Source organism: Mobula birostris, chromosome 1 (assembly GCF_030028105.1).
Source record: "Mobula birostris isolate sMobBir1 chromosome 1, sMobBir1.hap1, whole genome shotgun sequence".
Lineage (NCBI taxonomy): Eukaryota > Metazoa > Chordata > Chondrichthyes > Myliobatiformes > Myliobatidae > Mobula > Mobula birostris.
In genome coordinates, this window is record NC_092370.1 from 115,792,194 (window position 1) to 115,808,175 (window position 15,982).

At 46.4% G+C, this 15,982-nt stretch overlaps 1 protein-coding gene across 1 annotated transcript in view; it reads right to left on the reverse strand.

The window, feature by feature from the left end:
* Positions 1-15,982, reverse strand: part of pkhd1l1.1 (PKHD1 like 1, tandem duplicate 1) — a 154,967-nt gene that overhangs the window by 68,255 nt on the left and 70,730 nt on the right. Inside the window, exons 36-44 of the mRNA XM_072247945.1 lie at positions 14,935-15,105; positions 10,104-10,333; positions 8,583-9,570; positions 5,194-5,442; positions 4,234-4,383; positions 3,183-3,357; positions 2,283-2,288; positions 1,177-1,327; positions 88-244 (exon numbers count right to left, since the gene is read on the reverse strand). Coding sequence (XP_072104046.1) covers positions 88-244; positions 1,177-1,327; positions 2,283-2,288; positions 3,183-3,357; positions 4,234-4,383; positions 5,194-5,442; positions 8,583-9,570; positions 10,104-10,333; positions 14,935-15,105 — 2,277 coding nt within the window. The remainder of the gene's footprint in view (positions 1-87; positions 245-1,176; positions 1,328-2,282; positions 2,289-3,182; positions 3,358-4,233; positions 4,384-5,193; positions 5,443-8,582; positions 9,571-10,103; positions 10,334-14,934; positions 15,106-15,982) is intronic.

Sequence of the window (15,982 nt, forward strand, 5' to 3'; positions counted from 1 at the left end):
AGCACTGTGACTGCTGTGTCCCCATTCCCTCGAGCCCAACTCCATTTCACTCTGCGTCGGCAGCAGGAGGGCTCTGAGTGCGGTCACCTTGAATAAGCAGCATCTTTAGCACGGGCGTGCTTTGGTCCAACAGGATGGTTTGGCCCTTGGTGATGACCACCAGGGAGCCCTTCTCAGGGGGTGGCTGACCTCCCCACGTGTACCGTGATGACCACACATCGACATAGTAGTAATCCGCAAAGTCCTGCCAAAAATAACGAACAGAAGGTGAGGAAAGGAAAAAGGCCATTCAGCCCATTCAGCTTGTTCTGCCATTTCTACCTCAATAGCATTTCCTGTGACTCCCATTAAGATATCAACCAGAATCAGGTTTATTATCACCAGCCTGTGTCATGAAATTTGTTAACTTAGTAAGCGTAGTTCAATGCAATACATAATACGGAAGAAAAAAGTAAAAATAAATAAGTAAACCAATTGCAGTATATGTATATTGAATAGATTAAAAATCATGCAAAACCAGAAATAATATATATTTAAAAGGTGAGATAGTGTCCAAAGTTTAAGTGTCCATTTAGGAATCAGATGGCAGAGGGGAAGAAGCTGAGTGTGTGCCTTCAGGCTTCTGTACCTCCTAGCTGATGGTAACAGTGAGAAAAGGGCATGCCCTGGGTGCTGGAGGTCCTTAATAATCGACGCTGCCTATCTGAGACACCACTCCTTGAAGATATCCTGGGTACTTTGTAGGCTAGTACCCAAGATGGAGCTGACTAAATTTACATCCCTCTGCAGCTTCTTTCGGTCCTGTGCAGTAGCCCCCTCCCCCATACCAGGCAGTGATGCAGCCTGTCAGAATGCTCTCCACAGTACATCTATAGAAGGATCACCTCTCATTCCTTTAGACTTCAACTGGCTTTTTACACCGAAGCTATTGTCTCCTAATACGGCCCACTTCCATCTCAAAATTTCCAGCCCCCTTGCACTGGGACAACATCATCTTACATTAGGATATTACTGATCCCTGTGTCCCATCCACCCTTCTCACATTCTCACTCTTCCAGATCCCATCCATACTTCTTGCATTCCATCTCCTCATGTCTCGTGTTGGGCCCCTCCCCACATTCCTACCCGCCCCCCGCCGGACAACTCTCTTTCTTTCAAAGACCATGAGTCCCTCACCAGTTTGGCGATGCCATTTCCCTTTACGTTGACCTTGACCTTGGTCTTCTGGGAGGGTGATTGTGCACCGGTGATGCAAACAATGTTGGTTTCATTCACAGACTGGATCTCACAGGCAGCTTCAGCCACAGTGACAGAAGTCTCATTTATGCTGGAAGTACAAGAGGAACCATCATTGTGGGAGGTGCGCAGGTCTACAGGTGAGCATAACTGCAGAAAGGTAGGAGTGCTGGGTGCTCTACTTGCACCTATTTCTTGGGATCTGAATATCACTGGCAAGCCCAGCATTTACTGCATGTCGCATCCCAATTGCCCTTGAGAAGGTCTAGTGAAGGTGCACCTGTAGTCCTGTTGGGAGGGAGATCCAAGAGTTAGACAGTGGTGAGGATGAAACGAGGAACATTTCCAAGGTGGGACAGTGAGTAACAGGAGGGCAATCTGTGCTTGCTGCCCTTGTTCTCTTGGTGGTAGCTGTCAAGGATTTGGGAGGTGCTGTTGGTGGAATCTGGGTGAGAAATTGCAATGCATTGGAAGAGGGTGAACACTGTGTGTTGGTGGTGGAGAGAGTGTGTGTTTAGGGTGGTGGATGGTGTATGGGGAGAAGGCAGGAGATTAGGGTTGAGAGGGATAATAAATTAGCCATGAGTGAATGGCAGAGCAAATTCAATGGGCCAAATAGCCTATTTCTGCTCCAATGTCTTCTGGTGATAGGCAGGAGGAGAGAAAGCAGTGCACCGCGCGTGTGCAGTCCTCCAGTGAAAAATGATATTGTATCTGTTAAACAGGGGCTGTGGACAATTCTGATTTGATAGAGAGGGGTGTGAAAGCACAGAGGAACATCTGGAAAAATTTCTGAAACACTCGTTCGCTGCTGTCGTTACTGCGCGGTCGGGAATCTTTCTGAGGGAAGGCCTCAAAATCCCCGGCTTTGCCTGCTGTTGGCGACCGAGAAGGAGGTCGATTCGTTTGGATAGTGATGGCGCTCAGTACTCGGTGTTGGAGAGCTGATCAGAGCTCGAAGTTTTCGGATGAATCAGAGTCAGGTATGGCAGGGAGAGTTTTTCTCCCTTCACCCGTCTGCGTGAGATATGGGACATTTGAGAGACTTTGAACTTTTACTGTGCTCATGGACTTTTTCATCAAGTTATGGTACTGTTGCATTGTTGTAACTATATGTTATAATTATGTGGTTTTGTTTTTTTTTTCCAGTCTTGGTCTGTCCTGTGTTTTGTGATATCACACCGGAGGAAATATTGTATCATTTCTTAATGCATGCATTACTAAATGACAATAAAAGACGACTACGTGTCTTCATAACCTAATCAACTGGGCTGCTCTGAACTGGTTGGGGTTGAGTGTCTTGACTGTTGCTGGAGCTGCGCTCAGTGGGCACTGAACGTTCCTTCACACTCTCCACATGGGGGGGTGGGGGCACTGGAAAATACCCTGTCTCTGGCCTGCCCCTGCAGCCGCAGTCTTTGTGTTCCTGGTTCAGTTGTGCTTCTGGGCAATAGTGACTCCCTGAATCACTATTCAGGGGCAGATTATTGCAAGAGCTGGAGGTCCACTAACTCCTCTCCTTGTTTAGGGTTCACTCTCCACACAACATGGATCAAATTTCTCAGGGATGAGAGTAGAAACCTAAACTGGCATTGCCAGACTCCCTACAGATATTGTTCAGAGAGTGATGCAGAGATGGCAGTATAAGTTTGATCTGCCTATCTCACGCCTACAAGTGAGAGCTTGTGTGAGGACTGGTCAGGCTAAGGATACTCACACTGAGGCACTGGGTAGCAAAGTGGAAACGTATCACAGCAACAAGATAGTTAGTGGGAACAGTCGTTCCATAATACATGATATCCCTTTTGTTCCATACAACAAAAGTATGCTGTTTAAGAATAATTATTATACCTGGAAATGAAAAGTAACATGTCTCCTGAGAATGACACAAAAGTGGACAGGTTCTTCCGAACGTGATATCCAATTGGATTGGAACCTACACTCACCTGAAGCCTGATCCCGTGATGGTCAGTTTGGTGCCTCCTGCTGTTCCTCCTCGCCTGGGCTCAACGGCGGTCACCACGGGGGTCAAAGCTGACGTGTAGGTAAAGGCGTTGAGCAGCTGGATTGAATTTTCACTGTTTACAACAGTCATGCTGCATTGCTGCTGAGACCCAGTCCCTGGACAGGCAGGTGACATGGGGTCAGTCCACATCACTGTACCCAACCTCATTGATCACTGGTATTCTCATCTTCTCTAAATAACCAAAACTACCCCGTCGACATCCGCAGCCACATTTGTGGCTTCCCAGAACATGCTGCTGTTCTGTGACGTGTTGGGAGAATTGAGTGTAAACCTCCTCCCTTCATCGGAGGTTGATGCGGTGTGACCTGTGCCTGTGCTCTCAGCGGCTGTGCAGGAAGAAGCTGATCCAACACAGATTGGCAATGTTGACAAACGAGCTTATTTCTGCTGAACCCTCCACCCCACACACCACACTCTGCACCAGTGAAACACTTGGTGCACTGTGGACACAGACCTTCTGTGGGAAATAAGGGATGTTAACAGTGCTGGCAGAGACATGAAGTGTTTGGATCAGTAGATCTTGCATTCTCCAAGGTCTGAACCAGAGGGTCATGCCACAGCTAACCCCAGAGCATTAAGTGCAATACTTAGACTTTCTGGTGTGATATTGAGGGAGTGCCATACTGAGGTGTGGCACTAATGGGAATGCCACGCTCTGGGAGGGGTGTCACTGAGGGAACGGCACACCATGGCACAGGTGGCACTGAGAGAATGCCACGCTGTGGGAGGGGCAGTACTTGAGGAAGTGTCACAAATGAATGGACAATTTCCAGATTTGTGTCCAACCAGAACTGATAATGCAGCTGCGGAAGCAGATTGATTGGTGTGGGGATGGGGGGAGGGACGGAGGGAGTGAATCCACTACCCCTCCCCTCCTCAGAAGTGCAAGAGGCCAGTCTGTGGTGGGATTCCCAGTCTGAAGTGGACCAAACCCAGGGCATCTTTCTGAACTGTGGTGTGTGGGTCCTCACCATTATTCAGAGGCAGGTGGCAGTGTAGGCTGCTGGAACTGGAGGTTGCTGGCTCCACCCTGCATTCACTGTCGCACACAAACACTCGCGATTTCTGTATGTCAAATCCAGTGCCCTTCACCATCAAGATCAGGCCCCCACCGAAGCTGCCTGGGAACCGGGAGAATGTGCATGGTTAAAATGAGGCTCCAGAAACAAGATCTATTGTCACTGCTGTGTCCAACCCTAGAGAGGGTGCAGGAACAGAGACTCACAGGGCAGGGTGGGTTCACAGAGCAGTGCGAGAGTGCTGGTCTTTGTAATTCAGGGCAGCACAGAGCAAGGATACCCTGAACAAACTCTTGGTTTAGCTGCAGATGGAGAACGGGTGCTCAGCAGCATCAGGACGTGAAGCTCTGGAGGAGGTGCGGAACGGAATCACTGGGTTGGCTCAGGGACGGGCAGACAGACATCTCCATTGGTGTTAGAGCCACCGTCTCATAGCCCCAGCTCAATCCTGACCCCTGGTGCTGGCTGTGTGGAGTTGGGATGTTCTCCATCTGACTACATGGGTTATTTGGTATCCAAGGAATACAAGGGTAAGTGGGCCATTGATTGAAACAAATAATCTGAGAGACATTTGGAAAGGAAGTTTCACCTTGTTAGATGGAAGACTTAAGAAATCACCTTAAAAAAGAAGGGATCATCTATACAGGGCAAATGTTCTCTTGGGGAGTCTTGAGTCTTTGGAGCTCTCTCCCTGAGTGGGTGGTGGAAGTCTGCTTTGGATAATTTTCAGCAGTGACAGGATCTTGATGAACAAGGGATGAAGGATAACTGGGTGTACACAGAAACGTGGAACTGAAGTTACCAAATAATCAGCCACGATCTTATGAGATAGGATTGAGGGGCAGAATAGCCTCCTTCTGCTTTTAGTTTACCTGTTCAAAGCATTAAAAGGATTCAAGTATCTATACATGCCTTCAGCTGGAGAGACAGAAGTTATGTTGAGCTGGTACTGAAACGAGAAGCCAGAGTTTGCGTATCCTCTCCTGACATGTTCCAGCAGGATTGGGAAGTTGCCCCCAGCGTGATGTCCTACAGTGCACTCCACACAGCTCTCATTAGCCATGGTCACACTGCACAGGACGCCATCGATTGACACCATGACCTCAGAGACAACAGATCCCAAGCTTTGCCCAAGAATGGTGAGTCTTGTTCCACTTACACCTAAAACAAATGACGGAGTTGTTAAAACATCTCCTGGGTTCAGTTTGATCTAGGGGATGTAGAATGATCATTAGGAACAGGCTGTGAGGAGCTTGGAGATGGGTTGTGAGGAAGGAGAGTGGTGGTGAGCTCATGCAGAGCATTGGGCAGGATGGTCTAATTCTGTGTGCAAACTCAATGTAATTCTAACCAACCCCATCATCCTGCATTGGGCAGGATTGCCTAATTCTGTGTGTAAGTTCTATGTAATTCTAACCAACCCCATTGTCCTGCACTGGGCAGGATGGTCTAATTCTGTGTGTAACCTCTATGTAATTCTAACCAACCCCAACACCCTGCACTGGGCAGTATGGTCTAATTCTGTGTGTAAACTCGATGTAATTCTAACCAACCCCATCATCCTGCACTGGGCAGGATGGTCTAATTCTGTGTGTAACCTCTATGTAATTCTAACTAGCCCCATCATCCTGCACTGGGCATGATGGTGTAATTCTGTGTGTAACCTCTATGTAATTCTAACCAACCCCATCATCTTGCACTGGGCAGGATGGTCTAATTCTGTGTGAAAACTTGATGTAATTCTAACCAACCCCATCATCCTGCACTGGGCAGGATGGTCTAATTCTGTGTGTAACCTCGATGTAATTCTAACCAGCCCCATCATCCTGCACTGGGCAGGATGGTCTAATTCCGTGTGAAAACTTGATGTAATTCTAACCAACCCCATCATCCTGCATTGGGCAAGATGGTCTAATTCTGTGTGTAACTTCTACGTAATTCTAACCAACCCCATCATACTGCACTGGGCAGGATGGTCTAATTCTGTGTGTAACCTCTATGTAATTCTAACCAACCCCAACACCCTGCACTGGGCAGGATGGTCTAATTCTGTGTGTAAACTCGATGTAATTCTAACCAACCCCATCATCCTGCATTGGGCAAGATGGTCTAATTCTGTGTGTAACTTCTACGTAATTCTAACCAACCCCATCATACTGCACTGGGCAGGATGGTCTAATTCTGTGTGTAACCTCTATGTAATTCTAACCAACCCCAACACCCTGCACTGGGCAGGATGGTCTAATTCTGTGTGTAAACTCGATGTAATTCTAACCAACCCCATCATCCTGCACTGGGCAGGATGGTCTAATTCTGTGTGTAACCTCTATGTAATTCTAACTAGCCCCATCATCCTGCACTGGGCATGATGGTGTAATTCTGTGTGTAACCTCTATGTAATTCTAACCAACCCCATCATCTTGCACTGGGCAGGATGGTCTAATTCTGTGTGAAAACTTGATGTAATTCTAACCAACCCCATCATCCTGCACTGGGCAGGATGGTCTAATTCTGTGTGTAACCTCGATGTAATTCTAACCAGCCCCATCATCCTGCACTGGGCAGGATGGTCTAATTCTGTGTGTAAACTCGATGTAATTCTAACCAACCCCATCATCCTGCACTGGGCAGGATGGTCTAATTCTGTGTGTAACCTCTATGTAATTCTAACTAGCCCCATCATCCTGCACTGGGCATGATGGTGTAATTCTGTGTGTAACCTCTATGTAATTCTAACCAACCCCATCATCTTGCACTGGGCAGGATGGTCTAATTCTGTGTGAAAACTTGATGTAATTCTAACCAACCCCATCATCCTGCACTGGGCAGGATGGTCTAATTCTGTGTGTAACCTCGATGTAATTCTAACCAGCCCCATCATCCTGCACTGGGCAGGATGGTCTAATTCCGTGTGAAAACTTGATGTAATTCTAACCAACCCCATCATCCTGCATTGGGCAAGATGGTCTAATTCTGTGTGTAACTTCTACGTAATTCTAACCAACCCCATCATACTGCACTGGGCAGGATGGTCTAATTCTGTGTGTAACCTCTATGTAATTCTAACCAACCCCAACACCCTGCACTGGGCAGGATGGTCTAATTCTGTGTGTAAACTCGATGTAATTCTAACCAACCCCATCATCCTGCATTGGGCAAGATGGTCTAATTCTGTGTGTAACTTCTACGTAATTCTAACCAACCCCATCATACTGCACTGGGCAGGATGGTCTAATTCTGTGTGTAACCTCTATGTAATTCTAACCAACCCCAACACCCTGCACTGGGCAGGATGGTCTAATTCTGTGTGTAAACTCGATGTAATTCTAACCAACCCCATCATCCTGCACTGGGCAGGATGGTCTAATTCTGTGTGTAACCTCTATGTAATTCTAACTAGCCCCATCATCCTGCACTGGGCATGATGGTGTAATTCTGTGTGTAACCTCTATGTAATTCTAACCAACCCCATCATCTTGCACTGGGCAGGATGGTCTAATTCTGTGTGAAAACTTGATGTAATTCTAACCAACCCCATCATCCTGCACTGGGCAGGATGGTCTAATTCTGTGTGTAACCTCGATGTAATTCTAACCAGCCCCATCATCCTGCACTGGGCAGGATGGTCTAATTCCGTGTGAAAACTTGATGTAATTCTAACCAACCCCATCATCCTGCATTGGGCAAGATGGTCTAATTCTGTGTGTAACTTCTACGTAATTCTAACCAACCCCATCATACTGCATTGGGCAGGATGGTCTAATTCTGTGTGTAAACTTTATGTAATTCTAACCAATCCCATCGTTCTGCACTGGGCATGATGGTCTAATTCCGTGTGAAAACTTGATGTAATTCTAACCAACTCCATCATCCTGCATTGGGCAAGATGATCTAATTCTGTGTGTAAACTCAATGTAATTCTAACCAACCCCATCACCCTGCATAGCTTCTGCCTCCTCCAGTTCATACCTCCAGCTAGGTCCTCGAGGGCGAGTTCAAGTTCTAGAGTGAAAGGCCACTGACAGCAAAGATCTGACCGTCGTCACATCCAGGGCAATGAATTGGGTGGGTATTGGGGAAAGGCGAGAATGGGGTGAACGGGTGTTGAGGATGGTTGGAGAAAGGTTGTACTTTATTGGGATGGATGGTTTGGGATCAGGTGGGATGGCGTGGATTGGATGGGAGAGTGTTGGCTAAGGGTGGGATGGTTGTGAATGGAAGGGGGTGGTGTGGAATGGGTGCAGTGTACTGGGCTGGTATTGAACTGGGCACTGGAGGAAGATGTTCCAATGAGCACTCACCGGTGGTTGGAGAGGCAGCGAGAATAGCGGGCGTCTCCGTTTGGTTGCAGGTGAAGGTCAGGAGTGGATACACCGTGGAATGAACTGTAACCTTTACTTGGACGATGCCTGGGCCGCAGGCCGGGGAGACACACTTGACTTCTCCCGGGGTGCTGGTGAGAATGCGGCAAGTGGAGCCATCAACCGTCACAGTGGTGGCACCCCGGACAAAACCGTTCCCCGTGATGGACAACGTGGTGCCTCCGTTAATCCCTCCTGAGGCTGGGAGCAGAGAAGCTGTGGCAGCACTGGTGAGCCACAGAGTCTCGGCAGATAAACCCTTGTCCAAGATCAAGACCCTGAGGGGGTGTTGACCAACAGGCAGGGGTCCCACAGTCGTGTTCAGACTAGTGTCTGAAACATCAGTGGGTCTATAGCTGGCAGTTCCAACTAAAATAAGAACCATCTCGACTTGGCTGCCAAATCCTCGGCCACTTATGGTCACATCAGTGTAGACAGTGTCCAGGACATCTGAGGAGACAGTCAGCACGCTTGGTGTGATGCTCTCAGTGTAGGTGAAGTTACAGGAGCCTGTACACGTGGCCAAGAGACCTCGTACCCAAATGCTGACAATCCCACTGGAGACAACGGAGGCGGATGAATCACAGGAGATATGCGTGTAATTCACAGATACAACCGTGCAGGGCACAGATGCCAGCTGCACCTGGATGGTACTGGGGGACTTTCCAAAGCCTGAGCCGGTGAGGGTGACCCTGGTCCGTCCTGTGGTGGAGCCCAGGCTGGGGGTCACCCTGTCCAGGTGAGGGAGCAGCACAAAGTGGCGGCTGAATTCGTCAGAAGGCGTGGAGATGGCAGAACCATGATTGTGGACATTCACTGACACCAGAGCTGCCACTCCAACTTCCATCCCTTCCTCCACATCCACATGGCATAGGATCTCCCACTCCGTGCTATGTTCAATGATGCAACGGTGCTGCCCAACTCTCACCTGAAACAAGACAGAACAGCTGAATGAGGGCTCACGCCGGGCAACAAACTTCCAACCTGCACTGTCCGACTGAACTCAATGCTGGTATCTTCCAATCTGCAATTGCCTGACCCAAGGAAATGTTAAAGGCAGGGAGGAGAAAGAGAAGTGGGGAGACACAGTGAGATGAACAGTATGGAGAAATGGAGCGGGGAGGGCAAAAACATTGACAGATAGAGAGAGAATTATTTTACCGACTGTAAAAGATTCTGGATGTTTCCTTCAGTACAATATAATTAAAGAGATAAACGCCCTGGTAGTTACATTGATAAATAGGGGCTAAATTAAAATTTTGCTGTGAATGGTTGTACATTAAAACACAACATTGGCACCGAATTGAAAGTGTGGAACTCTGTTCCCAGCATACCATGGAAATATCATCAGCAGCAGGTCACACGTTTGAGAAGGTGACCCACCCAGTGTGGACGGACAATAGATGTTGGTCTGGCCTACAATGCCGAGGAAGGAGTGAGGGTGAAACGATATTGAATTACCTCATTAGCACAGGTGACGTTGCTGAATCCAGTGCCCACGATGGTGAGTTTGTCGTATATAGTACCATTAGATGGCGTGAAGCTGTTGATGGTGGGGGAGTAGCAGGGAGACAGGAGAAACGTGAATCCATCGCTGTCTGAAGTGCTGTTGCCCGACTGGGGACAGGTGGGCTTGGCTGCTGTACAGTCACCACCATGATCTTGTTGTGACTGTGCCGTCTCCAGGTGTCCTGGGGACGGAAGAATATGTTGTCAGCCCAGGGAATGGGGTACAAGGAAAGCAATACGTCGAGACCAGTACCTCCAGCTGGATTCCTGGACAGCAGTTGTCCAGAATGGTTCCATTTCCTCAGTCTGCTGGTGTCCTTTCTAGAAGTTTGCTGGGTGAACTCTACCTGCCCTAGTCTGGCAAGTCCTTGTTTCTACAATTCTCAGTGCAGCTGAAATCTTGACCTGCAACTGTCCATTTCCCTCTACAGGTGCTGCCTGTCCTGTTGACTCCTTCCCTCAATCTCCCATCTCCATAGCACCCTGCAGCTCCTCTGACCTGGCAACAAGAAATAGCAAAAAACTGGAGCACCAGAAGACAATTGGCCTTTGAATCTTCTGCACCATTCAATATGATCATGGGTAATCCTCTTATCTCAACATCCAAGACCTTGAGTCCAAAGCTCTATCACCTCCTTATGTATATAAACTGACCTGGCCAAATGTGAGAGAGAACTCTAAGTGTACCGCACTCTGGTGAAGAAATCCTCTAGGTACGAAATTCTGAGACCATGACCCAGCCACCCTCCACCTCTACCAGCTCTCTTCTCCAGGCGGGAAACCATTCTCCCCACATCCAAACTATTGAGCCCTGTCAAGTATTTTAATGAGAGTCAAATTATCCTTCTGATCTCTAATGTATGCAATTTGAGTCAACCCAATTTCTCCTCATACAAAAGTCCCATCATCCCACGAACCAGTCTGGTGAACCTTCACTGTACTCCCTCCATGGCAAGGTTATTCTTCCTTCAATAAGGAGACCAAAGCTGTGCACCGTACTCCAGGTGTCAAGCCTCTGCATAACTGTAGAAGCACATCTTTACTCCTGAGCTCAAGGCTTCTGGAAGTCAACATGCCATTTACCTCTCTCAACTATTTTCTTCACTGCATAGTTGCTTTCAAAGAAGCTAGTTAAATTCAGAGATGATTACAAACCTTGGTTCAGAAAGATCACATTCACACACAGATTTCAAAGAATCTGAGGAAGTGGTAGCAAGTGTTTCAGTGCATTTATTGAATAATTTGTTCGCAGTGGCAGAGACAGAGGACTGGTGGATAGCTGAGGTAGTACCTGTGCTTCAGAAAGGGGACAGAATATGTCCAAAGAATTATTGACCCTTCAGCAAACATTGGTGATGGAAAAGATAACAGAGTGCCACTAAAGAGTAGAAGAATGTCTGGGGATGAAAAGTATAATAATCAATAGATTTCAAGGTGGGAAGTTTTGGTCTACCATATTATGTTCTCAAAGTAACAGAAGGTGAAACAGTAGATGGAACTTATCTAGGTTTTTAAGATTAGACAAATGATCATGAATATTAAGTTAGAAGAAGCAGCAGAAAAGATTGCTGACTGTCAGAACAGAGAGTTGGGAGTATAGGATAGCTCATCATAGAACTATAGAAACATAGACATCTACAGCACATTACAGGCCTTTGGCCCTCAATGTTCTGCCGACCATGAAACCTAGTCTAGAAACTGCCTAGAGTTTCCCTACCGCATAGCCCTCTATTTTTCTAAGCTCCATGTTCCTATCTAAGAGTCTCTTAAAGACCCCATTGTATCCACCTCCACCACTGTTGCTGGCAGTGCATTCTACGCACCCACTACTCTCTGTGTGAAAACTTACCCCTGACATCCCCTCGTACCTATTTCCATACATCTTAAAACTGTGCCCCCTCATGTTAGCCATTTCAGCCCTGGGAAAAAGCCTCTGGCTATCCACATGATCAATGCCTCTCATCATCTTACACACCTCTATCAGGTCACTTTTCATCCTCTGTCGCTCCAAGGAGAAAAGGCCAAGTTCACTCAACCTATTCTCATAAGGCATGCTCCCCAATCTAGGAAACATCCTTGTAAATCTCCTCTGCACTCCTTCTATAGTATCCACACCCTTCCTGTGGTGAGATGACCAGAACTGAACACGGTACTCCAAGAATCATGGAAGATTCTAAAGGAGGGGATGTAGAGAGCAAGTTTCTACGTGTCAGAAAGTGCTGAACTGCAGGGTGGCATTGTCAGATGATCACCACAAAATCCCACAGGGAATTCAGGAGAAACTTCTCCATCCAAAGATCAGTGAGAACATGGGACACGCTCCTATTGGGAGGGATCAAGATAAATGGTCACATACATGAGTGGGGAGGAACACTTACAGATTTAGATGCGGAAAGGCAGGAGGAAGTTCAAATGGATCACAAATGAAAGTATCAACTGGCAGGGCCCAATGGCTTTGGAGCTGTGGCTCATACAGAAACTTGACCTGTAGCAGTTGGGCCTCTTGATCACCCTGGATTTCAGTCACTGGTGGCTGCAGCTTCAGCTGCCTGGGTCTACAGTTCTGAAATTGTCTTCCAAAATGTTATGCCAATCTAGTAAATGATGTGAGAATGTTCCTCTTTGCTCTGGGGGATCTCATACTACAGATAAATTTACAATACACAGGATTCCAGTTAATAGGGACACATTGAGACCAATACATTTTGGCCCATTTAAACAGCTGTCCCAATTAGCCGAAGCTTCACGGAAAAAGTAACAAATTTATGTACTTAAGTGAAATACAGAACAAATTAAAGCACCATCAATACTAGTATGGTACTATAAAGCTGTGTATTAATTCCCAATTGTTATCGACGGAGGAATCGTAAATTCTAAATTCAACCAGTATATCTGTATGCTGCATACGCCTTGTGTAGGTAATGGATTGCCTTCACACAATGCAATTTGATGATTGCATCCTCCAAATCATCACTTTCATTGTAGCGTTCAAGGTGATTGTTAATACCTTCAAATTATTTATAGTTTGTAATCTGCTGAAGTAATGAAATTGTTTCATTTTCACTCCCGGCCTAAATGCTTGAAACCTGCACTGAGCAAAGCAGCTCTGAATTGTCTTATTGCTTATTTCTTGCCAACTATCAGTGACAAAAATCACTGCTTTTTGAACACGTGTATCCAACCGACACTATTTAAAATCTGTTCATTCTAAGGTAGGTGTAGTATCTAATGGCCACATTAGTGCAGTCGTCTGACACTAGTTAGAAACTGCTTAGTAGCAATCTTCTACCCCAATTAAGTGGCATAGCATTCCAAATAAATGAAAGGAATCCCAGCTATTTTCTAGATTATTTTTGTTCTTTAAGAGTTGTCCCAAATAAATGGCTAACCAATGGCCCAATTAACCAGAATCCACTGCATTTACATTTATTACAGATATTCTATGCAAGAGACACATCCATTACCTTCTTTAACCTTGCACAAAGTTACACCAAGCTATAAAAGGAAAGGTAATATGGGAGAATTTTGTTTAAAGTTTCTTATTGTTTAATTGCTTTCGACGGTTATGCTGTCTCAGTCTTATACAGTATGGTAACACTTGTCTACTGAGTCCACACCAACACTTTAAACACTATTTACTCTAATTCTATACTAATCCCATTTTTTGATTCCCATATTCCCATCAGCTCCCCATGACCCAGGATTTCAGCTCTCGCCCCCACACCAGGTGCAATTTACTGTGAACAATTAACTCACCAACCCACACGCCTTCAGGGTGAGAGAAAGTGGAGCGGCTGAGAGAAGTCACAGGGAGAACCTGCAAACTCCACAGAGACAGCACCTGAGTTTGGGACTGAAACCGGAATCCATCAGCGCTCAATATCCTTGTGGGGGACACAATCCACTGGTGGTGGAAGGCCCCACCTCTCATCCAGGGCTTGAGCTACCGAGTCTGTGAGGCAGTGTCACCCACCTTATGTGCTTAATGCCGAATAAGGGTCAGCAGATATTTGAAAAAGGAAGACTCTGTTTGAAGCCCTACTTCACAGGTTACACCCTTTGTTCTCACCCAGACACTCTCTGGAAAAATCATTGACTGACAGATTACAGTGAGGGGCCTGTCATCCCCATCCCTAGATTCACTCATGCTTGGTTGTGTACTCTGAGATTTCTTTCTGCTTCATTGCGTTTCCTATTAATGGTAAAACACAGCAGATACAATGGATGCAAATACGTGTTGATAATTGTTTGCCACTATCTTGGTCACTGAACAGCTGTAATGACAGGGAACTTCATGATTGGAGAACATTGGTCCCCGTATCTACAATGTGTACTCTCCCGAAGTTAGCATTTTTTGCTCAAAGAAGTTTTAGCCACATCTTGAACAAGCAATGATGTCTATTGGGCAATACTAGTGCCTCACTTAATGGGTGACCTCTTTAATAGCAACAAACCTAACCCAGCCAGGGAGCTGAGAGGATCTGGGACATGTCCTCTTCTCACTACTAGCATTAGGGAGCCAGAAGACCCCCACTCAATGATTTAGGAACACCTTCTTCCCCTCCACCATCAGATTTCTGAATGGTCCATGAATCCATGAAGATGACCTCATTAGTTTTTGCACCATTGATTTATTTTGTAATTTATAGTAATTTTATGTCTTTGCTCTGCTGTAAGATAACAAATTTCATATCATATAAGACATATAAACCTGATTTGGATTTCTGTTAACCTGGTCCTGGTACTGCCTGAAAATCTGCAGACTGAAAGTGGATGAGCTCACCAGATAGGTATTCTGCCTCACTTGCAGCCACGGAAACGCGCAGGTTTAAGGAGTTCTCCTCTGCTGCCCTCACATGCACTGTGCCTTGTAGGAAGATCTTTTTGTTCTGGTCGATGTAACCACTGCTGTAGAAAAACGAGCCAGGGGAGGTGAAGCGGTGGGAGAAAAAGCCTACATGGAAAAAGGGAGATTTCTTGGTCAGCTTAACCAGCATAAAGAAAGGAAAACTCGGGCATTTATGTATAACCTTCTGTGATCTCGGGATCTCCACAAGCAATTGACAGCCAGTGAAGGTCTTCTGGCAGTAGACATTGTGATAATGTGGGAAGCAGGGTAGAAAAGTTTAGGAGACCCTAAGGACTGTAGGAGTTGATTGGGAACATGAAGAGAATAAAAGGAAATGAGTGTAGGATTGGTGCAGAGACTAAGTGCTTGAAGAGGAGCAGGAGAGTTCTCCCCATGCTCTGATTCCCCGTCCAACATCACTTCAACTGATCATCAACTCACTTCCACAACAACCTTTGAGAGATTTTTCTGTTCTCTACAGTGATTACACTTCAGAAGGACCCTGTGGGCTGGAAAGTTCTTTGGGACATCCCGAGGCTATGTTAGGTGCTGGAGAAAGGCCAGTCCCTGCTGAAACATTTCCCCATGTCCGAGCTCAGTTTTGTTCCACAGTGTGAATGAAATTATTAGAACACCCAGAAGAAATGCTGTTAAATCTGAAAAAGTAACCAAGGTGAGCACAAGAGATTTTGAGGCTGCTGGAGATCCAGAGCAACACACATAAAATGCTGAAGGGAACGTCTGCCAGAACAGGCAGGACTTCCTGGTGGCCACCCATTTTAATTTGACTTCCTATTCTGATGCGTCGGTCCATGGACTTTTCCACTGCCACAATGAGGCCGCACTCGGGTTGGAATAGCAACACTTCATATTCTGTCTGATATCAACCTGATGGCATGAACATCAATTTCTCTCACTTCTAGTATTTCTATCCCCTCAGCATTCTCCCTTTTTCTGTTTCCCATTCTGGCTCCCCTCTTAC